General features: G+C 42.6%; 1 protein-coding gene across 4 annotated transcripts in view; it reads right to left on the minus strand.

Annotated features, from left to right (window-relative positions):
* Positions 1-590: 590 nt before the first annotated feature.
* RBM20 (RNA binding motif protein 20) overlaps positions 591-27717 on the minus strand; it is a 106308-nt gene continuing 79181 nt past the window's right edge. For 3 of the 4 annotated variants that reach the window (XM_065067027.1, XM_065067030.1, XM_005508559.3), the window contains exons 2-14: positions 26441-27593; positions 24766-24827; positions 24518-24609; positions 24083-24174; positions 19668-19811; positions 18746-18877; positions 16852-16931; positions 15345-16032; positions 13379-13477; positions 11255-11924; positions 8766-8885; positions 7902-8023; positions 591-4643 (exon numbers count right to left, since the gene is read on the minus strand). In XM_065067027.1, coding sequence (XP_064923099.1) covers positions 4533-4643; positions 7902-8023; positions 8766-8885; positions 11255-11924; positions 13379-13477; positions 15345-16032; positions 16852-16931; positions 18746-18877; positions 19668-19811; positions 24083-24174; positions 24518-24609; positions 24766-24827; positions 26441-27593 — 3565 coding nt within the window. In that variant the 3' untranslated portion in view covers positions 591-4532. The remainder of the gene's footprint in view (positions 4644-7901; positions 8024-8765; positions 8886-11254; positions 11925-13378; positions 13478-15344; positions 16033-16851; positions 16932-18745; positions 18878-19667; positions 19812-24082; positions 24175-24517; positions 24610-24765; positions 24828-26440; positions 27594-27717) is intronic. The other variant, XM_065067029.1, reaches the window with a different exon arrangement.

Consider the following 27717-nt stretch of genomic DNA (forward strand, 5'->3'; position numbering starts at 1 on the left):
GTGATGGAGGTGAGCCAGGGAGAAGGCCAGGGAGTGGGAAAGGTCCCTGGGAAGCTGGGAGGGCACTGGGGAGGTCAGTCTGCCAAAAAGAAGAAGAAAAATCAGCAAAGGTAGAAGGAGACCATAAGGGAAACAAGGGAAATGGGCAAACAGGGAGACTGGTGTTGAGGTGAGTTGGAGAAGGTGCTTGGCTGGGAGTGGTTTTATATGGTGCTTTCAGAAGGAGGATAAGACAACCTGTATGGAGACAGAGAAAAGTGAGGGGGAAAAGACAGCTTGCCCAAAATAAGAAAGAAGTGAGGACAAATATACAGGGATGAGAATGAGTAACAAGAATTAATAATAATTACAGAGCGAACTGCTGAGATACGTTCACTTCAACTTCAGCACCAGATGACGGCAGTCACTTGCCGTCTGTACGGCAGGAGCTACCTGGCAAGAATCACAGTTTCTGGGAATTATATTTAAAAGTGAACATTTTGGCTTTCTGCTTCCTTCTTATCCCCCGAACTATCTTTTATTCATTTTGTTTTTTAGTGGATCCCCTGGGAAGCTGGAAGGATGCTGTTGCTGGGACAACTGCCCACCAATGCTTTATGATTCTCTTTATTAAAATATTTCCTTTTAAGAAACACAAATTGAAACACTTTGCAATCAGTTACACAGATCAGTTAATATTGGTGACAGTTCCTACATAATTAAACAAGTACTAACAAATTCAATTTGTTTACAAGCCAAAACTTAAATTAACAAGAATATATAAGCTCAATAAATAGTACATCTGGTCCAGTTCAAGTATAATTCAACAAATCACAGCCTTAATCCTTAGAGAATAGAAAAACCCTGAATATAACCAGCCTAACACTAATTTAGTGTTTAAGCCAATATGAAACTTTGTCTCACCTTATGGGGCAAATGTTTAATTTTTTTGTTTTTTACTTTAAAGCAAGTAAGTTTCAAATTGACATTAAAGACTATTTGAGATCAATACAGATCTCACAAAGATGAAAAACATAGTCCCTATTCAAAAAGTGCAATCTTTGGTTGAGATGTGTTGAAATGGTTTGAATATATTAAGGAAGCTCCTTTTAAATATCAATATTTGTTTGGCTAGACCTGAGCCTGCTTTGTGCTATATATATATATGTATTAATAAACAGCGTGGGTTATAGTGATGATGAATTATGCCAGCTAAAAAAGAAGTCAAGATTTTAAATATAATAAACCAAAAGAAAGAACACATTTTTACACAAGCTGAGAAAGGTAAGCGGCTGCCTAGAGTGGCCTTCTTCCTCAGCAGAATAGGTAGTAGAGAGAAGTTGAGGAGTTGAGTGCCGGTCAGCATTGCATGATGGGCTGTTGGAGAGGGAAGGAGATTATCTCTGCGTTCTCAAAGTGCATCAGGCTGAAAACTGATCACAGGGATTGTCAGGAGCTAGTTGAGACTTGGGATTGCATTTAACAGCTTTCAAATGTTGAGCCTTACAGGAAGAAAAGACCTTCTCAAAAGGGGAATTGCGTGTTTGGCCGTACCCAGGATTTTGCAGATTGCTGTTTTGTCAGGACAGAGCCCAAAGGGATGGGGTGTCCAAACCACCTCTCCAAATGTCTGGGTCTGATCACGTCTGTGGGGCTGGGCACTGCACCTGCATCACTCACCTGAGTCATCACCCTCCAGAAGAGGAAACTCACAGGGCAGAGATGCCATCTGGAGCCTCCTCCTTCCTCCGTGGCAAGCAACGGCCTGTCCCTGTGACCCAAACAAGGTACCTGGAGCCAGGGCAGTTCCTGGTGAGCCTAAGACAGGACTCCAGCTTTTGGAGCCCTGGATGGAGACTGGAACTTAAGCGATCGGGGACTGAAGGATGCCAAGGCCCACTCTCTCAATAAGGGATTTTGCATGTCTAATGCAACTGGCCAGGAAAAAAAAAAAAGGAGGTTAAATATGCAAGCTGTGTATAATGGGAGTGAACCTGGTTCAGAACCAGAGAAGGTAGAAAGTAGTTTGAATCACCTCCCGTAAATCCAAAAATAGGCCCCTGGGTAAACACTCATTTTAATTATTCTTCTGCTGCCAGTCAAAATCTCATGGTTACCTACTGATTTCCCTGCCTGCCTGTATCCACCTGTTGTCTGTTTTTGGAAAGTCTGATTTAAAGCTCTTTGGCCTGGGAAAGTCTTTGTTGTGGATTTGTGCCATGCCTATAATAAAGACAGTGGACCTGTAGCTTCTACTGCAATACAAATAAAGAATAATAACAGTGATACTTTTCTCATTTGAGGTTATCTGGGGATAGAGTTTGCTGGAGGCATATGACTTTGATATACAGTCAGCTATGTCTCACATCCAATTAAGCTTAACCACATGGTTTAACAAGCTCCCATTAGGCCGGTGAGAGCCCCAGTTTGATAGCAGGGTTAGCATCAAAGATTTGATGCTTGCATTTGTAGTGATTTCCTTCCCTTGTGCTCGGATTGTGCTGAAGGGCATGAAGGGAACTTCATATTCAGATGATACATTACCAGCTTAAGAGCTGTGCTTTAGAAGACAATTTCACAATCTTTACTGCCATTTTCATATTTTTACAGCTTGCAATACAAGCTCTTGCCAGAAGAGCCCTGTGCTCAAATTTCAGTGCAATGTGAAAAACAAACAGTCAAAGAAAACCCCAAACCTTGAAGGAAAAATACCTGGTTTGCAATATTGTTATTTTTTTTCCATAGGGAAAAACAACAACAACAAAAGCTGTTTTAAATGACAGATGGACCCAATTATTAACATACTTCAAGTCTGGACAAAGGAGGATTTCGGCTGTAATGTTTTTCATTTCCCCTTGTCTTTTGGATAGGCCATGTCTGAATCTGGGATGCAATGAATCGGTCAACTTGTGAGAAGCTAGAATTCCAAATATGAAGTCCGAACGCACCTCTGGTAAAAAATGAGTGGAAAGCACAGGCCATGAAAAGGAACAAGGGCTTCAGGCAACAACACCAGGCACCTCTGGCTACAGGGTACTTCAGAGAACAAGCATTGCTGCTGGCACAAGCATAATGGAACAAATACTTTGGTGGAAAGAGTTTTGGCAGTTTAGTCACTCTGCAATATTTTGCTACATCCATGTCATTCTTAGGCATGGCTAGAACCTTCTGGGAAACTATTTCCTCTGCACAAATCTAAACAGGACATCCAGCACCAGCAATTTTTACAGAAAATACTGTGATGAATATTAGAGTCAGATAAAAATGGAAATACATCTGCAAATCCTCATCTATCTAGATTGCATGGGGTATTTATAAAAGCATAACTCCAGGATCAATCCTGGCAACGGTTTGACTATGTATTCACTTTACTGCACAAAGCCCTATTGAAATAAACCAGAAACTTGTGCCGTGCATTTCAAAGGGACTCTGCAAAATACTGAGCAACAACTCTGCAGAAACAATAGCTCATAATAATGCCAGAGCTGCTGGTGCATCCTGTGTTCTCAGTGCAGCAGTCTGTGAGCCATCAGTTGTTGTATTTGCCCTAAAAAATTCAGGGAAATAAAATACAAGAACAATATTAAAAGTCTGGCATCTTTCCATGAAAACCAGGAAAATTCAACATTGCCAAGCTGAGGAAAAGCAAGCTTGAAGGAAAACAAAAAGACCCTAAAAGCAAAGATCTTGAAGAAAACGTCCAAAAGAGACATGGTCCATGGCACTTTAAAAAGTCTCTCATGAGAGTTTCAAGTCTGTAAGACTCAAAGTTGGCACCCTTTAAAATTATCAAAAAGAAGAGCTTCAAACACAACGGTACCTGGAGAACATCCTGATCACACCATGGAAAATGCTGAAAACCAGAGCAGGTTGGCTGTCTGTCAGCACATGTCTGAATTGCTCTCGCTGTGCTGGATTCAGGCTATAAGGTCCCTGGGACAGACTGTGGCTCCCTCTGCGTTCGTACAACACAGTCAGTGCTTAACAACACAAACACTTATCATTTCACCAAGCTCTAGGACACATGGAGGTGGATGCTGCTGGGGTTTGTATCATGCCATCTACTGACTAGTTTTAGCACAGTGGCTTTAGATGTCTGATGCAAATCCTACTTCTCACTGGGGCAATGAGCAAAATGGCTGAAGATATTTAAAGCAATATTAAAGCCTATTTATAGTCACATCTCCTTTCCTTCCAGCGTCCACTGGAGGATGCTGAGTGCTTCTAAATACTCTGCCCGACCTGATGTGTCACATCAGAATTAAAACTTTAGGAATCCCTGAGAATTCTGATTTAATCTAGGAACCACTCCCAGCATGCAGAGTGTGAGAAAGAATTGCTCCACTTCTTACAGATATGCCAGCATTGCTTCACCGTGGGAAACAGTTTCAGGCATTTTGGTTTTTAATGGCACTCTGGGCATAGATGCATGGAACATGCTCTTTATTTCCCCTCCTCTGTACAGTGCAAATTGACAGTTATATCATAGAAATAAAAAAAAAAAAAATAAGGTATCAGCATTCACTCCTTGTAGCTCCTCCAGTTCATCTGCATCATAGTTTTTTCTTTGCGAAGTGAGGAACAATGCCAGTGTCGTCCTGCGGCAGAGGGCTGCCTTCTTCCTTCATTTTCAGACTCTCTTCTGCAAGCTGGGATAGATACTTCTGCAATCACATGAAAAACAAAGCATCATTACCAAAACTGAAAATATTTGACATGGGATGCTTTATGCCTTTTCAGAGCTCTTACACTCTCCCAGCAATTCAAAAAGGTAGAAAATACATAAAAGCCTCATTTTGGTGAAAATTCAAGCCAGAAAATATAGCTGTGTCTGGCAAACTAGCTTAATACATGGAAAGCCTCAAAAGTTCAGTGATTTAATCTGTGCCACAAGAGAAGCTGGTGACAGAACCAGGAGGACCATGACTCCCCATCAGTTTGTGTAACTAGACCTCACCTTTTATCCTCGCAAACTCTCTACCCCCATATGCTATAGGGCAGGAACTAACTCCACTGAGTAAAGAAATTCAGTAGTAATTAACACAGTTTAGCAGTCTGATTAGAGTATTTACATTTATTGTGTTTCACTAAGATAGACTTTTTGGTGCTTTAAGTACACAGTGTGATTTAAAAACACAGATGTGGTCAGTGAGGCTCTGAACATAGAGACTTGGTTGTGGAAATTACATAACTCTCAATCTTGATCCCTGGGTACAAAATTCCATGTGGCAGAAAGCCAGAGTAAATGTTACAGTAGTATACAGAGATATAGGGTTCATAATGGTTGGGAGAAGTGATCTGTACACCACGAACTGTAATAAATCGCTAACGCTTGGCATGGGATCAGATAACCCAGGCATTTCTGGTTTTTAATGATTACCCACCAAAATAGAACTGAGGTTTAGTCACCACATTGAGCTGATATCAGCTATCATGAGTAACACAAACATCAGTTATGAAGTTCACAGACCAGACATTCAGGTCAATTTACAGCAGAATGACAGGGAAAAGTATTTTTCCATTGAAATATAAGTTTTGATGAATACTGCAGAAAGACAGTGGAAAATGGGGTAAAATGCTGCAGCAGGTTGCCAAGGTAGCTTACACCAGATTAATCTGACAGATTTTTGTGGTAGTGGTGGGAGGGATGGCCAAATGACGGATTTTTTTGGATGTGGAAAATGCAGTGGGTCTGTAAATACAAATACCACCTGGGAAAAATAATGTATTAAGCTGAAGAGAATAGAAAATTACAAGAATTTTGCAAGGTTTACAAAGAAACAGTTGAATTTTTTTTCAGTGATTGCTGCTCTTTAAGAGGCACCATACTCAGATGAAGTTGATTATTTTTACTTCAAGACAAAATTCCCATCACCTAAGCAAGGCTTTTGGAAGTAAACTTGTAACCAAACTGTTTAGGTTTGCATTCAAATCCAAACACCAAATGTATATTTTGGATGTGGCTCCAAAGAGATCACATGAAAGATGGCAAATAGTGAAAAAACTATAAATGACTCATAGCCATGAGAGCATTTGGGACAATGTTGTTGTCATTGGACAATGGTATTTGTCATGTAGGTGAGAAAACAGAAAGACAGTCTGCAGCAGCAGTCCTGTAGCTTCACAGACAGTAAAAATGAGACTCTGTACTCCTTATGTCAGTGGATACACTCACTAAATTGCATCATCATAGGAGAAGACTGACATTTCTTGCAGAGTGCATAAATGAGCATAATTGCAACTAAAAGTGTTCTAGTAATATGGAACAATTATTTAAAATACGCTGAGTTTCCATTTGAGTGGGCAAGAGTTGGATGAGACATTTACATCCTCCATTTAGTTAGATAAGAGGTACAGCTCGACAGAACAGTCTGTTTTCATTACCATATTTGACAGATTTAATTTCAACAGCTTTTCTGGCCTTCGTTCTTTTATCTCTAGTCAGTGTTAGATATCTACCACAGTGCTCATGGGAAATGTCTTAAGGAGAAGAAAAAAAGAGGTTTTTTCACACTGACTCAGTTTTAGTTGGATCTTTTTTCCTGACTTTAACAAAATAACTTAGAGAATGAAAAAAATACCTCTTCTTCCCATGGGACCAGTTGCCACGGGCAGGGACTGGAGTTACAATCTCTGCTTTAGTATGAGTTTCTTTGGGACAGACTCGCACGGGATACACAGACTACATTGAGTGGTATCACCTTTGGTGGATCCTTCTGGATTCTTTTGTGTGAAGCAAAAAAACAGACATGCAAACTGGGCACCTGTTTTTCAAGCTTCCACTTGGAGGATCCATTACTAGCAAGCATCACAGCTCTGCAGGCACAGTCTCTGAAAGCCAGAGGCCTTTGTATGATTACACCCACATAACTTCAGGAAAGTCAAGAAGAAAATTCTCCCAGAGAAATGATTTGACTCTGAGCGTCACCAGCAAAGCCAATGCTTACTTGCCAGCTGGGGAAAGATAGCTACTACTTGAGAAGAGAAGCAGAGCTGCAGTGTTTACTATGGGCAGAAGAAACGGAGAAAGAAGGAGCAGCCTTGCTCTTTCATGCCTTTTGCTAAGAGTAGGTGAATGTCAACAAAAGTGTCTTGCACAGTGTACACACCCTGCACACAGGCAGGGACTCAAGGAGATGAGAGGGAAGTCAGTCCCCTCTGAGGAGTCCTCAGCACAGGGCAGGCAATGCTCATGCTGTCATGACTGATGCTATTAACTCTGCATCTGAAAAGAAATCAGGTGAGGCCTTTTGATTGAACTGCAAGCACTCATGGCTTTGGTGTGCTGCTATCAAGTGCTGATATGGTGTGTTCTTATGGAAACCATACAAGCTTCTCCTTATCCTTATAGAAATGATTCAACATTGGTGTTCTGTGTGGCTGAACCACTGCACTGTTCTGTAGCACAGGGAGAAGATGTCAGTGGGTCCCAGGAAACGTCTTGGAGGTCCCGTGCATCACAAATAACTGCATGCTGAAACGCTGCAGAAATTCACGCTAATGCAAAAATAAGTCTGGTGACATTATTAAACAAGTGGCATGCTTAGTGCTCCTGAAATAAAGAAATAAGAAAGGCTGCTGCTGGGCTTGCTCCCAGTGATAGAAATGTCTGGCACCCTCAAGAAGAGAGAATTAAAGATCTGAGTTGCATGCTGTGCTACTGACAAGAATAAAATATAGATGAGAAGACAAAATTATCACCTGGTCCCATTTTATTTATGATCCAGAAGTTGATTTCAAGGATCTGGGAGTAAGAAATTAGCGTGCTAATATTTGGAACTACTGAAATGTTTTGCTTATCTAAATTTCACTTAGTCTGAATTCCGTCCACAGAATAAAAACTAATTTTTTGTAGCATCATCTATCTTATGCACAATCCACCCCATGAGCTAGTTATTAGCTAGTTTCAAGTGCGTTTTTACCTGAAGATTTTTGTAGTGAACAGTACTTCTGCAGTGACTTGTCTTTGCTGTCTCTTCATTTGTGTAGAAGAGTCCACAGAGCTTGCAGTAAAATCCAGTTCTAGGGACCACAAATTCCACACCTGTTGAGAAATTCTGAATTACATTAAAATGTCACTTGAAACCCTTCCCTGCCGCAATAAACTTGCTTTCAAAGAAAAAAGTTGCTGTTTAGTTAAATGACATAGATATGAAGGCTGAACCATGGATTTACTTCTCTGATTTCCCTAATACTGCAATACTGAGCTACAGTTTAAAATCCTGTGCATTGGAAATACATCTTCCACCTCTCCCTCAGAGATTATACATATTTAAAAATGTACCTTCTCATGCATAATATTGACTGAAAAATTCCCTGTGCAACCTCACACAGTAGTGATAGTACTTATTAGCAGTAAGTTCCACGCTTGAGTTACATGGATTGCTCTTTAGGATGTAGTTCTTCCATGTGTTTTACTCATTATAGGTGTTTACAAAGTAAAACCAATACTTTTGCTTATACTGAAAGTATAAGCAATACTTTTATGACAAAGTCTTTTAAATTACAAAGTGTTTTTCACATACATTTCACATATAGTCCAAGGAAATTTATTTCATCTCCTCAGCAACATTTACAGCTACATTTTTGCCATTCATCTGAAATGAAACTAGCAATGATCTATAACCAAAAGCCCATTTCTTTCAACAGCAACTCCTCTGTTCCTTCTACTAGCCTCACATCTGTTCTGAAAAATAAATACAGCAAGTAGCCTTAAAGTGACATCTTGTTGTAAGCTCGAGGTATTGCAGTGGGCGGCATCGCAGGCTGAGGACGTCCGAACGTACCCAGGGGAATGCTGAGTTCGGTGAAGACGTCCTCTTGTTCCCAGCCTGGTGGTGAGTGCCTTCCTTTAGATTCTACCTCCGGGTATTCCAGAGATCGCATTTCCAGGTACCTAGAATTTGCTTAACAAATGAATAAATGTATTGAATGAAAACAGTTTATTAGTTTAAAGAGGCATTTGTAAAGTTCTTGGGAACACTTTCTGGGTGGATCTATAAATGAAGTAAAACCTGCAAAAAATGCTTTTCCATTCAAATCAGGGGCCTACTCAGTGCAACTCCAACAGCCTTACTACGCTGTGCAATCACCCTATTTCTCCCAGTAGACTACTTTTCTATTTCTAATTTCATGTTCATTCTATTTTTTCTTTTCATATTTTAATCTCTAAATAGATCTATAACATACGTTAGCTAACACAGGGGCTGCTGAAAAAGTGAGGGCCAGCAGGACCTCTTGAGAGCAAATCCCCCAACAGCCTAAAGAGCTGGGTGTGTTATGCAAATCTGCTTTTTGTAGGACCCTGCAGCATCATTATCATCTTCTCCCTGCAGCCACTCTTCTCCCAACCTCAGGTCTCCAAGGGACAGGTTCTCCTTTATGGCTCTTGGCCACTTGAAGACTTTGGTTCCTGGCCAGTAGGGATGGGATGGTTGGGCCCTGCCAACTGACATTAATGGGCACAAGTGGGAGATTCAAGGTGTGGGAAACAGTGGATTGATTTGCTGAGGCAGATAAAGCCAGTCAAAAGAACAGATGCTCTCCCTTCCCAACATGTGAATTTTTAGTTCAGAAAAGAGAAATTTATTATCACAGAGCAACAGAATTACTGACAAACTGGTCTGATTCCTAATCTTCAGTTCCCACATCAAAAAACTAGTTCCCTTCCCCTGACAAAATTTCTGTTGCATTGCAAATTTCACCTAGATAAGGGATACATTTTCTCATAAAACAAACATATTTTTGCCCAAACGAAACCCTTCCTGCCTTTCAAGTCTGTAGTTCAAAGACCTGCAATTTCTGGCTATGAGAATGAATTTTTCTTCATTGTTTTAAGCACATCTATTACATTATTTGAAAGAAAATAATACACCATCCTGACTGGTCAACTTTCAAGTTAACTTTAGCCCATCCCAGGTTTCCAAATCAGCAGCAGAGATCCTGTAAAACCCACAAGCTTCAGTTGGCTGTTTTTAAGACACCCAGGGCCTTTGCGACAACTTAAGCGCCACTTAAGTTGATTTCTGGGCTTCTGAGCTGGCAACTGCATTTGCAGAGAGCCTAGAGCCTTGCACTGCAGATTCCAGATATCAAGTCTGTGGCACAAAATGCAGGAAGCAGAAGCTCCCTTGGAGCTTCCAGGCTCCATGCTGGCATGTTGGAAGCTGAGATGCTGAAAACACTGAAGTAACTATGCTCTTGGGATACACAACTCTTTCGTCAGCTGTCTGTGAAGTGGGCAGCCCAGGGGAGACGGCCTTGCCATCCCCAGTCCCAGGGAGTTTGCATGGCAGCATCATCTCCTAATATGCAAAGCCTGGCAAGGTGTCTTCAGGCCAAACAGGTAGATATTGAAAACTAAGCAAGTTTCATATCTGTCCTGGAGCAATAAGTTAGTTCAGAATCAGACATACACATTAAATGTTCCAGCATTTTCTGGTGGAAAATTGCACCCTCAAAAATCTTCCAGCAACTTCTTTTCACAAATCCTTCTGCATCACATGGGTTGTGGTAGCAACAAAAAAGACCAGGCCAACATGCTCTACGTTGTTTTCCACTTCACCTCACTACACACAGCCTATTCACTCAACTTTCATTTAAAAGTGTGGTGAGGAACTGAACTCACTTTCAGACACTCAAGATCTCTTTTTGCCAGGCAGCTAAAATATTAATAGGCAGCTAAGATTACATTTATTTGCATTACCTCACAGCATATCCTATCAGTTATATTAAAGGCAGCATGCAGTTGATAACAGGAGATAATAAGGCAAGCCCTGACAAAAAGCACGTATTTGAGTGAAGAGGGATTGAGAAGTAACGATCTGCAGGTGATTTCCATGTTCCTAACGCTTCAGTACAGTGTATAAGAATACTCACCTTGTCCAGGAGCCAGCCAGACATTACAGATACTTTTCTGTTGACCTTCAGAGACTGTCACTCATTTCATTGACAATTCAAAATAAATTTAGCAGGGCACTGAAAGAGTTCAAGCTAAACTCATGTGAACCTTGACATGACAATTATAGCAGCTTATGCCTTTCAGAAAGCTTGCAAGCTGCTTATCATATTTCCTTTACACTATTCAGCTAAGAGCCTCTAATGGTTTAGCTTGGCGAAAGGCACTGGAGTTCTTTTACTGAGCTGCTCCAAGGACAAGTCTTGATACTATTAGCAACATTTAGTCTTGTTAGCAATAAATTTCAGTCTACTGTCAGAGAAAACATGCAAGGCTCTCTGTGGGCTGAAAAGGAAAAAAGAAAACAACAGTAGTTACCCTTGGCCTCCGGACACTCTTGGCTTCCGTGTCTTGTTTCTTCACTAGCGTTTTTAACAAGCATTTCCATAACTTCTCTGCTCTCAGCTCCTTGTGATCCCATCTGTTTGTAATCATCTATAAATGTATCAGGGAGCTGGAGTGTCTCTTCTTTCAGATGAACAGAAGGTATATGGTGATCTTCGGGCTCTGAACGAGTGTCAGAACTCTTATCAATTTTTCCTTCCTTCTGCTGGGGATCAGACTCCTTAGCAGATTGGTCTTCTTGCAATTCCTCTGGCTTCTGCTCAGGGTCCAGATTTAGGCTTGATGCTTCAGTTACAGCATCATCATTATCATCATCCTCATCATCATCCTGACAGCCGCTAGAAGCTACACTGCCCTTTGCTGATCTGAGGTTTGTTTCTAAAGGTTTATGGGTAAATTTGTCTTCACTCCTGGTTAAGTGGCTGTGATCGTTTTTCAGTTCTAACATGGTTGACATACAGGCACACATTTCTGAAGCAGTTTTATTTTTTTGATCAACTGGTACTATTTCTTCAAGCTCAGTTATATCAGGCTCCATAATTAAATCATCTTCTCCCACTTCATCTACTGTCACTAATTCTTCCATGTTAGCAGGATACCAGGTCTCACCTTCTATCTCACTTCCACTCTCCCAGTCTCGGTCCTGTCATGAAGATGTAAAACATTTGAGAGATCAGTGATTACAGATCATCATAGTTAAAAAACGGGCCTTGAACATCAGTAACCAGGAAGAACTTGACTTGGCCTTGCCGACCCCCCTTTTGTATTTTAATTTCAAAGAACAATACGCTTTGGTGTTGTGATTTTAAACCTTATGTAAAAGGACAACCAATCTCTTTTTAATTATCACATAAACTTCACTTTGTGTAGATGCTGTAACTCCCTTGGGGATTACAGTCTCTCCAATCTTCTGCTTCTTACTTTTCTGTAAGCAGTAGAACAAGGCACAATCTCTTATACTTTATTATGCAACTGACTCCATTATGTGATCCCCAAGGAAACTAATCTCTCCCCTTCCTCTACCTCCAGCTCAGGGTAGCAAGAAATAGGCAGCACAATGAGAATATACTGAGCCCCAGTCTAGCCACTGTGGCTTTCACTTTGCTGAACTGGGTCCTTTAAATTCTTACGGTGACTGAGAAAACATTGCTACTACCTTCTGTACTTATTGCCTTCCACCAGCAAGAGCCCTCTGCCAGGGACTGTGTTGGTGGAGACTGGCCTAGACCTTGAGAAAAATCAGTTTTGCAGTTATACTCCAAGGCTTATAATTTTAAATACCTCATCCGTGCAGTTATAGACTTATAGGACTCAGACGCTAATACTGGACTTCAGACGTATTGAAATTATAAGGTATATGTTACTTTGAAGACGTACTTGCAGCTTAGATTTCAACTCCCAGACTCATCATGTGCACATAATCTATTAATAATCTGTATTCTCCTCCTGTTTGGCCATTCCCACACTTCCCCTCCTAGAATCCTAAAACAGCACGAAAACTCTGGGAGTTGACACTGTTCTTGCCAGGAGATCAGTTTTCTACAGCAACTGATATCAATAGCTTCCATATCTGACCATCAGCCCGTGACCCTACAGATATGAAGCTGGAGGAATTCCAAGGACATTGCTGTCCCCGACTGTGATGCTGCAGTAGGGGTGCTGTAAAGACATTATTTAATTAAAAACTGAGACAATCAGAAGAGGCTACTATCCACAGTCCATCTAAGTCCAGTGTTCTGAAAAGTTTCCATCATTAGTTCCCTCCTTCTCCACTAACTGACCACATGTCCTGGTTTTGGACATGGTTACACAGCTCACAGGCCTATGTTACTTAGAGTTGTCAGTGCCAAGGGCTGTGCATGTGAAGCAATGTATGTGGGCAAAGAGCAACTAAAAAAAGAGTTCTGGAGACTTCAGGAAAAGCTCTCTCTTACAGCAGAAGTCAAGATAAGGCAAGTTAATTTAGACAACCCCCTTCTATAACCCCTTTACAAGCCTTTCCGTTGGGGTTTAATATTTCATTTGGGAGAAAGCGCAACCAAACCTGTGGTTTCACTTATTTTGTTGTGGAAGCTGCACCAACAATGTGTCACCCACCTTCTCTTTTCTTGTGTTTTCCAGAATCTCTCCAGATTCTTTTCCTTGTTTATTAGCTGAAGGTGAGCTCTTCTCTGGAACTTGCTCCTCTTTTGCAAGCTAAAATAAATACAACATATACATGTACAGCAACACATTGGTGCTCTAGTATGTTTCTATTTTGGGTTTAGGGAAGCAAAGACACTCACAAGGTCACATTCTTTATTTCTAAAGTTTGTGCAAGTCAGCTAGGCTGTGGGAAAAGACCCAAGAACTGGATTTCATTAGCAAAAGTGCGCCAATAAGAATTAAGAAAAAGACATTTAAACAAAATGAGAGAGATGTAATTTATATCATAGAACTGGCTAGGAGACAGGTGGGGGAGAATGTGAATTCATTAAAATTTCCAGCCTCCACTCCTCTGTTCTGTACACACATCTGTTACGTTGGCTCAGACATGGTAAGGGAGAGCAGCAGTGCTAAAACTCTGAAAGACCTCAACTGTTTTGTTTATTGATGTCAGATCAATCGCGAATGCAACTGCTTGCACAGTTCATACTTTGGAAGAACAAAACCACAGTACTGACTCGCACTTGGTAAAAGAGGGGTGAAGCAAAAGCGTGAGTTCAAGACATTCAAACCTATTACTTCCTTTTAAAAAATATATTAGCAGTAGTCCCTGGAGAGGTGTGCCTTTAACAAAGGAACTTTAAAATAACTTGAAAAACATGCAGAGCAATGTGCAAGACTGGTGATTTAGGATGCTGCCTGACATTTCCCTCTGACATCTCCTCCCAAGGAACCATCCATCACAGTGAAATACCAGCCAAAGGAGAAAGATGATGAAATGTGGTACAGGCACACATATCTATGGCATGAGGTGGTGCTGCTGCCTGTTACAGACACTTGCTGAGTTACAAGATCTAGACATTTCCTCCAACCTTGCCCCTACATGGGAATAATGAATGCAAGGTCAACTAAAAACAACCAAAGGTGGCCCTGGCAGCACTAAGTCACAAGCTAGAGATGGACCCATGGTCAGCAAAGCAGCTCTGCAGCCTCCCGTGCCAGCATCCCTGGGGGTGGATGGCAGCCGTGTATCACCAGGGGGTCTGGGGGCGGCAAGGTGGCCAAAAGCCAGTAACAAGATCCCTGCAGGGTGGAGATATGAGCATGGGCTGTACTGGGACTGAGAGAATGAGGCATCTTTGTCTGCCACTCTCCACATTTTCGCAGTGGAGGATCAAATCCACAAACACTGCTGCTTTACCAACTGGGAGTATTTCTCCAGAGATCTCGTAATTTTCCAGGTGAGCTGATTGAGTGGTTCCGCTATGGGAAGTGATTCCTGCCAGCACACTGAAAGGAGTGCTGTGAATGATCCCTGCCACAGCTGAGGGAGTGCCACGTGTTTAACAGAAACCAATTGCTGAGCTGACCAAAAGAAAAATGTTCCTTATTAAAAGTTCATTCCCCATTTTAGCAGCTGAACGAGGTCCCTGTGTTGTCCTAAAAATATTGCATGTGCCTGTAAAATACCACTTAGTTCCCACGTAACTCAATCCACATCACAGGCAGTGGAAGGAGGTAATGGATGCAGAAACAGCAGCTATGGGGTATTTTGCACAGAATTAGAAGAGAGAGCAGTAAACCAATTGCCCCTTCACACACAACCTGCATGCAAACAGCAGATTGGCACGTGGTTTTATTTTCAGTTGTCTGATTACCCAGAGATTCTGTGCTTGACACAGAAATACAATGTCCACGTCCCCAACAGTGCAATAATAGATCTTCACGAATCTAGGCAAAGAGGTGGATGAGATGACCTCACAAGGTCTCTTCTAGGACTATCTTCCCTGATTCTATCATGGCAAAATGTTATTTATCAACAGCACCACACTCACGACAACTTATCTAAAATATTTCAGAAGATATATTAGCTAAGCTTTTACCTCCTTCTTACATACAGTTCAAGATGTCTATTTACCTCATTCTCGGGAGGTTTGGTTTCCTTCACATCACTGCCTTCAGCAGCAGCATCTTCCTCTTGGTCTTTTTCAGCTTTCTTCACCTTATTCTTATCGCTTTGTTTTTGCCTGGAGCCCTCGGATGCTTTGCTATGCTTCTGTTCAGCTGCCTCCTCCCTGGCAGTGTCCTCGCTGTAAGAATGCCTGCGTTCCCTTAACTTTGCCTCTTCCTTTCTCTTAGATCTCCCAGGTAAATCCTGCAGCTGCCTCTGAAACTTGTCAGATTTTGACTTAGAGCTTTTTCGGTAATAGTCATCTTCCCTGCTCTTGTAGCCAGATAAAGGGTGAAGGGAGCCAGGGGAACTGCTCCTTAAATATTTTTCTCTGTGCCCTCTGCCTCCTTCAAGCCGTTCATCCAAATCAAACTTGTCCAGCTGTCGGGAATAATGTTTCCGCTCATGTATCCACGTGTCAGTCCTGTCCCTCTTCTCATCCCCATTTTCTCGCCATTCTCTGCCATCTCTTTCTTCTTCCCGTCGAGAATATGGGGACTGATCCCACGACTCTCTCCCATTTCCCCAGTCGGTCCTGCTGGTCCCCATCGGGCTGTGGGGTGAACTGCAGGAAGTAAAGCTGGGAGTGTGGGATCGGGGCGACAGGGAGCGGCTTATGGGGCTGCGGGAGCGGGGTCTCTCCGTGCCGTACCTGCTGCAGAGGGATAAGGCATCTGTAAATAGTTGACCCACTGTGGTCTACCGAGTTCTTGTACACTGGGAACACATGAGGACTGCCCAGCGAACCTGAGACCCCAGGCCTTTCACAGACATGCACCACACAGCTGCAAACACAGTGAACAGGAGAAAAGGCACTGTCATATCCACAGAGCTTAACTAAATCCCCCCAGATCTGTCAAGAATATATTCATTTGTTCTTAAAAGCATTTTTTAGGGGTTTAGCATTAAAAGCTTATAATATTTTAATACCTCTACAATGACCCTAGTGTCTGTACTCTTAATACTCACCCATCTGGGGCATCTCTGTGACAAAAGTGGTAAAGTTCACCTGTTTAAAAGAGATGTTGTAGGTCTGTGGATTCCTCTTTGGTTTTGTTGGAAGGTCCAGAAGGCAGGCAGATCAGAAATACACCCAAATACATTGTAATGTGAACCGGCTCCTTGCCTTTAGGTCTCACAGCACTCCCTGCCTTTGCACTTTTCACTCAAGGGGAAGGAGACGCAAATGGCTTCATTTGTGTGTTCTTCGCATGCCAGGCCTATTTTCTGAGTTACCATCATCAGTAGGAAAGAGTTCATGTATTTTCATAATATGCACAGTTTCAATCTGATCTCATTATAGGGGTCCTGCACCTACTATTGTACCCAGTTATATTTTTACAGTGATTTGAAGTTAAATCCAAATTAAGAAAGTAAATGAGGTAAGAGAAGGAAGCACACAGATAATGCCTTTTCTACCTGCAGGTTTACAGACTTATCCAGGTCCCAGTTCCAAACTATGGAGAAGCTTTACCTGTCCACTTCACGCAGCAGGTCCCTCTCCCTCTGCGAGTGGATGTCCTGGATGATAGCAGCCACGTTCTTACCTGGTTTCTAAATAAGACAAAGACAGCATTTAGCATGTGGCACTACTCTCCAAGCTAGTATGGGTGATTTGTCCTTCAAGAAACAGCATCCATATATCATTTAATCATACTACTTCTAAGAAATATTTGGTTTCAGTGTTGTGGTTACAGTCCTTCCTGTAGCTGGCACTCAATAACACGATCAAAGCAGTAAAATGATACAAACGGAAAATTTGCTCCATTACGTTGTAGCACTGCTTCACACTTGGCTGCTCTAACGGGCTTTGAAAACTAGCTTGTCCTTCCCTGATACACATTCACTACAGAGTATTTTCTAGGAATTGGATGTAAGAGGAAACAAATCAAGTAAGTTTTCTAGTATCTGAGTTGAATATGCATTCTATCTCTGAGCCTCTAGGACTGAACTGCCTTATCTCCATCTCAGAGTTTAGCTCATTCTGGAGTACATAGCTCTAAAAGACTGTTCAGACACACGAGCTTCAGAAACGCTAAGTGCAAGAAAGATGTGTACAGGAAGTGCTGATTACTTGAGTTTCAAGATCATTTACAAAAGATGCACTACTCCAGGCTGGAGTGCAGGCAATTCACCAAACACTTGGAGCATGCACAGCTGAGCAACATAATCATGCAGGAACTCAGAGCAGTTTGTAGTGATAAAAAGAGCTCATGCATATTCCCCTTTCAATGATGCACTTTCTTCGTTTTGTTTAGTTTTTAACAAAGAGAAAGGGCTTTTGCTTGTGCATAGAAAAATAATTCCATGACCTAAAAAGCTGAAAATCTTCCTGAAATCCAGGCAAGCTCCCACACTCTCCTAATTAGTTCCCGTTCCACCTTACATTTGAACCCCTTCACTCCACCACACTAAGACTGCCCTGGTTTATGGACTTCTGGTAATTCTTTGAAGTCTCCTTAAACTATTATACACATACAGGAGAGAAAGAGACTTCTCCAAAGGTCAAACCAAACCATCTGAATTACTTGTTTTTCCTCAAGGCCCATAAAAGGCCGCTTAGCCTCTTAACTTGAAACATTACAGAGTTATTTTCTAAAATAACTTTGTCCTGTGTTAGATAATATAATATGAAGCTTTTCAGCTCTGCATTGCCATTTTCAGTTCAAGTCACCATGAAAAAAAAAATACTTTCTTAGAATTACAAATGGCAGTACATAAACTTCCATTAATATGTTCACAAGAACACTGATTTTTGGACATCACTCAGGTGTCCACATCAGAGGTGTCACACACTCTACAGAATGTCCAAAGACTGTTGCTCTGTTCTGACTCTACGTAAAAAAATTTTAAAAAATCTAGCTTTTTAATTTAAGTCATTGACAAGAAAGAAAGAGAAAGAAATCAGGGTGATGTTTGTTGCTGCCATCACTGCTTAGTATAGAGATTGTACTATGGCTCAAGCATGCAAGCAGTGAAAAGCTTAATGCTTGACTAAAAGGATAGGACCATCTTATTTTGCTGACATGTTGTATATTACACATGGCTGTGGTTTAGACCTTCGTTAGACCAAGCAATGTGGGAAGGCAGGTCAGAAAGAAGGTCAGAAGAGGTATTTGGAATAATGGCATGAGAAGACCAGAGAAAACGGGATCTGTTCCAAGAGTTAATATCTAGAACAAGAACAAGTAGCTAAATATAAAAGACCATTAACCTACATTCATTAATTTATCTTTCTTATTTTTTTTTCCATAATATTAAAACACTAATTAGAAATCAGTAATCAGCAAAGATTTTTAGATGTACAAAGATTTTTCCAGGATGTGCCATGGAAACTCAGTAAATCTGATCAGGAATGACTATCTTACCTTCAGCTGCAATTCCTTGTATCTTTTAGACATCCTAATAAGGAGCTTGTCATCATTTATCATTGCAGGTTTTTCTTTGTAGTACTGCACCATGGCTTGTGCTGCTTCACTGTAAGCCATTTCCAGAAAGGCCTAGCAAAAAAGGGGAGAGCTTTTAAATCTACTACAGAATTAAAAATACAAAGTATAAGAGAGAAAAGGCAGGACAATAATATTTGTTTGGATTATTCTCATGCAAAATGTCTTGACAGTACAAAGCTGGGTAACCTTCCATCCCTGGAGCTGAAATAGTAACACTCAGCCTCTTTTTAAGTGCAAATAACCATTTCAACACAGCTATGCAAGCCCATATGCCACTTCAGAAGCTAAATTAGCTAAAAACTAAATGACTGGAATAAAATCTTTCTCAATGTACAAAAACACAACCTTTCCTGCACTTCCTCACTGGTGCTTCTACAGCGTGGTCAGCTGCTGACAGGATGCAGAACTGTAGTGCTGCAGCATGCACTGCTCCCAAGAATGTCAGCTGTGTCTTGCAGAATTGCAAGAGATCCAGACAAAAGCAGAACCTCAGAGCATGAGCAGCCAGAACAAAGCCAAAAAAAGAGTTAAAAAACCTGAACAAGGTTAACTAGCATAAATGGCTGAGAGGCCAAATTAATAGGTTTTTCAAAATTATTATTATTAAAAAAAAAAACAACAACAAACCAGTTTTACAATACTTGATCACTGAGGTTTCCAGGGATTTTTAACAAGAACTACGAGGCAGTGGTCATATTAATGCCATCATCTCGTTCAGTGAGCACCAATTTTAATTTTTAATTTTTAATTTTAGTTTCTTTTATAAAATAAGAGATATTCCCAAAAGACATTGTCTTTATGTCAATAGATGTCAATACCAGTGACTCCAAATGCACAGTACCTGATTAGTGGATTTCATGAGGATGTAGTTGGTGACCTTCCCAAACGGGAGGCCCAGGTTAATGACATCATTCTCTGTGCAGCTTCCCTCGGGGAGGTTGCAGATGTGTACAACTCGACCCAGTGTAGATTTCCTCTGGGGAAACTGGGGAAAAAGAAATAACTCAAAATGATGTTTTTATCTCAGATATTCCAGCCTCTAGGTAAGACCTCATATTTCTGCAAAAAATTGATAAGTTCTGTTCTGCATACCTGTTATTAAGGACAAACATCCTTCTTTAAAACCTTGTATATTAACATCCTGGTTTAGAAAGGAAGGGAAACATTTAACTGTAGTGCAGCTTGCAAAGAAGTCTCTGCCCCTGGACATTACAAAGTCCAGAGAAAATTTCTAGAAGGGATGCCCTCGTTCAAACTGGTATAACAGTACTGCTGCAAAATCTCACTTGCCAATCCAAACCTTATGGACTCCAGGGCTTCAAATCCCTGGCATGTCACAGCAGAGGGCTGGGCTGCCACGGGCACAGGCTGCTGGACTGTACCAAACACCAGCAAGAGTTTGGAGACAGAGGGTGCCCCTGCCATGGGGAGGTCCCAGCCCCTCCTGACGAGCTCCCTGCAGGGCCAGTACCCATCTGGTACAACCCCTACGGCACCTCTGCCAAGTCAGACAGCCTTCCCCAGCCTGTCTGCCCCACTGCTCTGTGCCTTCCCTGCCCACAAAGGCGTCACACACTGTTGCTGAGTAAAAAGCCCTTAACAGATAATTTGCAAGCAATGCACCAGAAATTAGTGTTTTCAAGTGTTCCATAAATGCCCATTTATGTGGTGCTAGTGGATTGAAACAGATGCTCACCTGCAGCAGTCCCTGCTGAATTTGAGGATGTTAGAAATCAGTTTAGGTGACTACAGAAGTATTGGGGATAGCCGAGGCTGAATTTAAATCCTCCTCCTGCCCTGGCAGAACACACTGGGCCAGGGGTAAAAGTGACCCCATTTAATCTGAGAGAAGACACATGTCTATACCTCAGGTTGTAAACCCTACTACTTTCCCCTCTCATTGCAACAACACACAGTAGGAGGGACTTTTCCCTGGGGGCACAGTGACCACTGTACACGTAGGAGGCTGATGTTCCAAATTGGGCTGGCACAGGCACACAGCCACGGATGTGGTAATTGCTTCCCAAGGGTGGAAGTCTATTTTGGAGTGCTGGGGCAGTTCCCAAAGAGCTGCCTGTCTCCCTGACATGGAAAGCAGGCTCTATACTCCTTGTGCAAAGAGGCATCAGGGTATACTCAGAGAGGAACATAATTTACCCCAGCCAATGACACACGAAACATCGCTTACATGGGATTAAGTCTTCCCGGACTGCTTCCTTGTTTATGACCTCTGCTATTGGGATTTTATTGAAGTAGTAACTCTACCTTCAGTTAAAATTGTGCCATTCAAGGGAAGATGCAAATCATGTAATCTTGTGGGATCAAGTTCACCAGAGCCATCACAAATGTTTGGCTTGTCAGCAAGTTCACAAGTTACAGAGCTAATGTTATCTTATTTACACCTTCATCCCATTACCTTCCCTCCAGGCTTCACCACTTAACCATTTGTGTATTTTTACTGCAGCAAGACCCTGCATCATACAGAGATCTGGTATTTAGCTTGCATCTTACAGAGGCTGCCTGGGTGCATAAGGTAAGTCGAAGAAGTGCCAAAGTCCAGAAATAAGATGTTTTCTCTAGCAGAAAAATAATAAAGACCTGATCCTGAAAAAGCTGAAGCAACTCAACTTCACTTGAATAGAAAAGGAAATGATGGCTGCGTGCATCTGGCAAGGCAGCAGGTGGCACACAACAGAAGAATACAACTACAGCTAGCAGAGGAAAAGGAAACTTTCCTGACAGCAAATACAAACCCAGTGTAGCAACACTCCAAATCACCTGGTACCTTCTGTTTGTTTTGTTAGATCTATTAAGACACGGTAAGTTAAGAGACTATTGGACTAGAAAGACTTTGCTGTTCCCTGCAGAGGTTCCAGAGCGCGTGTTCAGACACGCGCTCTGCAGTACATTAAATCAAATGACTGTAAGATGTTACCACCTCCCCACAATTGGCAATGGCTTAAATTAAAATGCTACGCCATAAATCTGCTGTAATTTATGTTTAAGAAGTGGTCACACACTCATAAGAGAAGTTGATGGGCTGTACCAAGCAATAATCTTGTCATCTGATTGAAGTTAAATTGGATCCATTCATTAAACAGAGCTGTAAATCACGGCCAGAAAAGGAATATACACCTTCCATATCCACAGTTGGGAAGTTAGAAGAGCTGTTGTTTGTGAAGTGCTGAATGTAATTTTCAATAAGATTCTAAGTCAATTTTCTTTGCAGCCCATGTCTACAGGGGTTTATCAATGCAGTTTTACAACTACTATGAAAATAATTTGATGCATAGCAGTGAAATGCACCTCATACCATTGGCCATATTATTTCACCAACCCAGTTTGGTTGTTTTTTATTACACCTTTTTTGTTTGGTTGGTTGGTTGGGTTTTTTTGTTTGTTTGTTTGTGTGTTTTGTTTTGGCTTTTTTTGTTCTTGTTTCTTGTTTTTCAAGTTCTTTACCCCTTTCTTGAGCTTCCCATGAATTATTTCTAAAGATAACAAGAAACTGACAGTCCATCCCTCCAGTGCTAATGGCTTTCCATGCCTGAGTGAAGACTTATACCACTGTATCTGCCTTTTGAAGAGGGATAGTTATTTGCAGATGGATAGCACAGAACAAGCTCTTCCAGAAATCTGAACACTTTGTTTATGATTACATGCAGGGTCAAGTATAATCTCCCACTGCTCAGTTAAATGGCAGCAGCTATGTTGAAAGTGAATACTGCCGTGCAAAGGTGTAATAAATTACAAGCCACCTGGGTTGCAGATGAATGACAGCTGGCAAACTCAATCTTAACACCTCTAATATAGCTCCCCGTCCACACGATGAGGTCCTGAAGAAAAAGAGGATTTACAGTGTCCAGGAAAATCAGTGCTATTGTTTCTTTTCTCTCTTATAGTACTGCAGGTCATTCAGGAGTACTTCTGCAGGCAGCTCAAATGATAAATAGTGACAGATTCTAAAGAGAAATGATACTGGTATTAGCAGTAATTTCGTTTGTTGTGAGGCTGACAGACATGATGAAAAGGAACATTCCTCTGCACCCGCTGCTACTCCACCTCTGACCTTGGAGGCAGCCGTCATGAGCGGCTCTGCTCTTTGCTCCCCTGCACACACAGTGTCTGTGACAGACAGAAGCTAAAACCCCTTTAAATAACCTCTGTCATAGCAAAACCACACAGTAGAAAATTGGTTGGATTAAACAAATCTGGGTGATGTTTCTATAAGCCATGCCTGACGAGACACAGGGATGCAGCTCAGCCTGGCTTTCCAGAGTGTCTGACCACACTGGAATATAAACACGAAAGCTAACAAGGTGAAAACTTGAACCCCTGGATTACTGCTGCTATTCCTTGAACGCCCTAACATGAGTCCCTGATGTCTCCAGCTTTAAATTGTAGCTTTCCAATATATACTGAGCTTTAACCCTAACAACTTTGTGTTTCCGTTATGTATGATTTGCTTCTATTTGCCTTTTTTTTTTTTCTCTTAGAATCTTTCTGCTTTGTCAGTGTAAGAACCTCTTTTATTGTTATCTTTTTTTTTTTTTTTCTGTCATTTTTTGATTATTTGGCTAGGAATTCCAGTGTGCATTAGAGCAATATAACTGGGGATCTGTGTTGAATGCGGGAGAGGCGGATAAACCTAAATCATGCAAGGCTGTACACTAAAGCAACTTGCTGAAAGGTTACCAGTGGCAATAGATGATATAAATAGTACATAAAAAAAAAATTAGTCCAGTATAGTTAATTGATCTGGGACTCCCGGGTGAGTAATGGTTAGCGTAGGTGCAGCCACTGTCTGTGCCACTATTGCTACCTGGACTCCAGCACGGGAGAGGCAGAGAGCAATTACTACAAATAAATAGAGAGCAGGCTGCTTGCTGGGATCGATACTGAAAGTAAAAACTAAGATAAATCTTCATTCCAAGCTGAAGCTGACCTTTCTGGGTTGAAAAGACTCAGAAAATTGGGAGTTAAAAAGTCGATGAGAGACACAGAAAACCATCTACCCTCCTCCCCAAATCTCTCTATCAGGCAAACAACTTTTAGCACCGGAAAAAAGAAAATGCAATCAAGTTATGATTTGGCCAAAATCAAAAGTATAAAAGCTTCAGGGAAGTTGAAATAACAAACTGAATATTCAGATTATTGTCTAAAAGGAAGCCTTTACAGTTTTAATTCCAGTAAGCAGAAGTGGTTTCCACAAGAATGTTGACACAGAGATCAGCTTGCTTAGGTACTCACTCTTACCCCTGACAGAGGAGAAGAAAATGTAGGACCCGGCTGGCCAAAGGATCTTGCTGACGTAGTGATGAAAGATGAGCCAACATTTGGTGGATAATCTAAATAACGGATTATACACATTTCATTAAAATCTTGATTCATATTAATTGCATTAGTGTGCTTAGCAAGTAATGCACCATTTACATAATAATTAATTTCATAGTCTCTTAGCCCAATTATACACTGTTTCGTTGTACTGTGAAAACAAGTCATTGTTTGAAAGAAAAATAAATTCATACTTTGAAAGTCACAGTGCTGGCTTTTGGCCTTTCTGTGCAAAACCTCTAAAAGTTTTTGTTGGAAACTTGTATCACATTTCATTTAAAATGTCCACTTTTCCCCAGAGACTGACTTCCCTTTCAGTTTAAAAAAAAAAAAACTGCTGCAGATAAACCAATTCACCTTCAATACTAGATGGATTGAAAACTGCTGCATTATTTGGTGATAAATGCAACGTTCCATCTGCTGAGCTTAATACACACCGGATACCAGTGCTGGAAAAGAAAGAAAAGAACTTTAGGACCATGCATAATGTGCCATAAATATTAAAGCATAATTATCATACAGTAAATTCCCAATGTAAAGCCACTGAAGTAAGGGATGCTCTGTTAGAAATACAGATGAAAGAGACTCTCTAAAATAATACTTACTTATCTGAAAGAGCCATACATTTTTGGATGTGAAGACTTCCCTTAATGTGCTGATCCCAGTCCTATGTTGAAACAAAAGAGATGATGAGCATAAGAAAAATCCTGAGACAAATTTGCATGAGATTGCCTCTCCATTCAGTTTACCTGATTCTGAAAGCAATACTGAGATGCTGAAGATCAAACTGTATGATGCTGAAGCCAAGCGCACCCTCATCCAATGCATTTACTGATTTGTCATTTGTAGGTTAAATTATGAGTTACTTTAAAAAAGGAGAGCTTTTCTGTATTGGTTTTTAAATCCAGTATATTTCTATTAATTCAGTTACTTTGTTCAACCTGAAGAGCTTATCCTGCAAGGCCCTCAGCACCCTCGACTCCTGCAATGTCCATTAAGAAGGTGCTCAGCACACGGGGCAGCCAGGACAATGCTTATTCACTTCAATAGATCAGCGAAATTTGTCAAAGTACATTTATCTATTTACACTTGTATGATCCAAATGAGGCAGTGTATTAAACACCAACAGACAGATCAACCAAAATTGACTGTAATTGCATTTTCCCTGTCCTTTTAAAATGTTTAGTGAAAAAAAGAAATGGCCAGCCTGCCCTAGACGGGGGCTACTTTAGACCAGCCCTGCAGCTGCAGTAAGCACAGCAAAGGCTTTTGCAAGCAGCTGCACAGAGAGTAAAGGGGAAACGTGAAAGAGCAAATACATTCAAATATCCCAAAGCCCCAGGGTGTGCGAATATCAGGTATTATTTAATTTGCTATCTTCCTTCCTGTATAAACTCTGTTGTAATGTTTTTGTGAGGCCACCATCAGCATGAAAACATACTCTTTTGCAGTTAGGTGATGTGATGGTAAAGGTCCTGAGGACTTGTTGAGTGGGGCTCACCAGGAGGGCAGAACAACACCAGCCAGAGCCCATGAATGGCTGTGGGGCTCAGAGGACCATGCAAATGGCCTTCTCCAGACCTGACCTACATAACACAGCCAAGCACACAGGTTCTCTGGGCAACCAGGAAACTTCTTCTCAAGGATAAGGTTGACCTGCCTTGGCTGAGTATGAACAGAGAAGTGGGACCATTGTCTGCACCACACGTGCTGAGCAGCTTCTTACTTCCAGGCCAAAGTCACTGGGGAGCCTGAGTCCTAAATTTTCCTTAGAGCTACTAGAAGAAGGAAGAGCCCGACAGAGGAATTATTAAAATCATTTAATCAAAATGCACTGTTTTGTTTAAGCAAGCTGTTTCCGCAAGGCTGTTAGGGGGAAGCCTTTGGGCTCAGAAGTGCCAGGAGAAAGGGAGAGGCAGATGAAACTTCAGATGTGTGGTTACAACACTGCCTTGAGAAGCCAGGGATCAGCTTCGAGCTCCTCCTCCCCTCACTAGGGCCCAAGAGATGAACCACGACCCCAGCCTAGACCTCGCGTTTCTCATGCCACGTGTAGCCACTTTTCACAATGACATGCAGAACAAAACCGGCAATCACCATGAAATAGACATACAGAACCCTAAGCCAAACTATGGCCCTTTGTCTCTTCCTCTCTCGAGGCACCTCCGTGGTGACAGATGCTTTTGACAAATGGTGGCAGGAGCCGGTGGCCAGACTGATCACCAGACAGACTGTTCAAGGGTCCACACTGTGCCCCGGGGATGCCTTAAAACAACTCACCTTCAGGTCGAAGATCTTCTTGTCGCATAGGGTGCAGACGTGGGGGAAGTGGAGGGGGGCCACGCCGCGGAGGTCACCCAGCTGGTGTGGCGGCAGGGAGCGGGCAGGCAGGTCGGGCACGCCGCCGCCCCGCTCCTCCTTCTGCCTCATGCGAGGGCTGCCGAAGCTCTGCTGGCTGTGGTTGAGGCGGCCGAAGGCGGGGGGGGCGGCCGCGCTGAACTTTGTGTCAGGTGTCGGCTCTTCGGGGTTGTAGAGCTCGTTTCTTATTTCATACTGCTGCTGACTCGCTGACGGCCACAGGCTGTCACCGGGCACGAGGTCAGGCTTGTTTTGGCTGGCAAAATTAGGGATATTTTCCCACTGGTTGCTTGCACCGCTGGCATGCAAGACAGGGCCAGGATCTCCTTTCGGATGGGAGCCCGTGTTCGGGTCGCTGGGGAAGGCCCGCGCTGCCCCGTAGGCCTCCTTGGGAAAGGCGGCCGCCGCCTCATGCTGCAGCTGGGTGGAAGCCCCAAAGGGACCCTCATAGCGTGGCCCTGCTGCCGAGGAGCCCGCGTGGGCCCCACCAGTGAGGAAGCCGTGCTGGCCGGGCTGGTCCCCCTCCGAGGCGTACACCTGAGGGGCGGTGTTGGCAGCGTTCTGCTTGTTGTACTCGTAAAACCCCCCTGCGGAGGCGGAAGTGCCTGCCTTGTTGAGGCCCACCACCAGTTGCTGGCTGGAGGTGGGAGCCATGACACCGCCAAAGGGACTCATGACAATGGCGTTGGGGGTCTGGGCCTGGACAGGCCCCAGGCCGCCCCCTGGCGCAGCTAAGGCTGGGTTTTGTGCAGGAAAAGCGATGCCGCCGGAGGGGAACGTCGCGCCAGCCATGCCGGGCCCCTGCTGCGGCCCCGCAGCGTGTCCCTGCGGGGTGTTCATCACAGTGGGGTGCCTCAGCTGGTTGAAGAGTGGCTGGGACATGGCCACTTTGGAGAGCACCTGGTTGAGGACGGTGGCGGCAGCCGGGTTGTTGGTGACGGCAGTCTGAGCCAACTTCAGCCTGTGGAGCGTGAGCTGCGCCTGGAGCTGTGCCAGCTGCAGGCTGGCCGGCGAGGGGAGCAGGGGGCTTGGGGCACCAACGGAGAATGGACTCTTCTCCAGGAGCTTGGCAGCACTGCAAAGGATCAGGACTTGGGTTAGCTGAACTCGCCCAATGTCACCTTGCACTCCCACTAAAGCCTGGTGTGGGTTACATGGCCACTTCTGGAGATGTAGCTTATCTAAACCCAGTGAAAGCA

Source organism: Columba livia, chromosome 6 (assembly GCF_036013475.1).
Source record: "Columba livia isolate bColLiv1 breed racing homer chromosome 6, bColLiv1.pat.W.v2, whole genome shotgun sequence".
Taxonomy (NCBI): Eukaryota; Metazoa; Chordata; class Aves; order Columbiformes; family Columbidae; genus Columba; species Columba livia.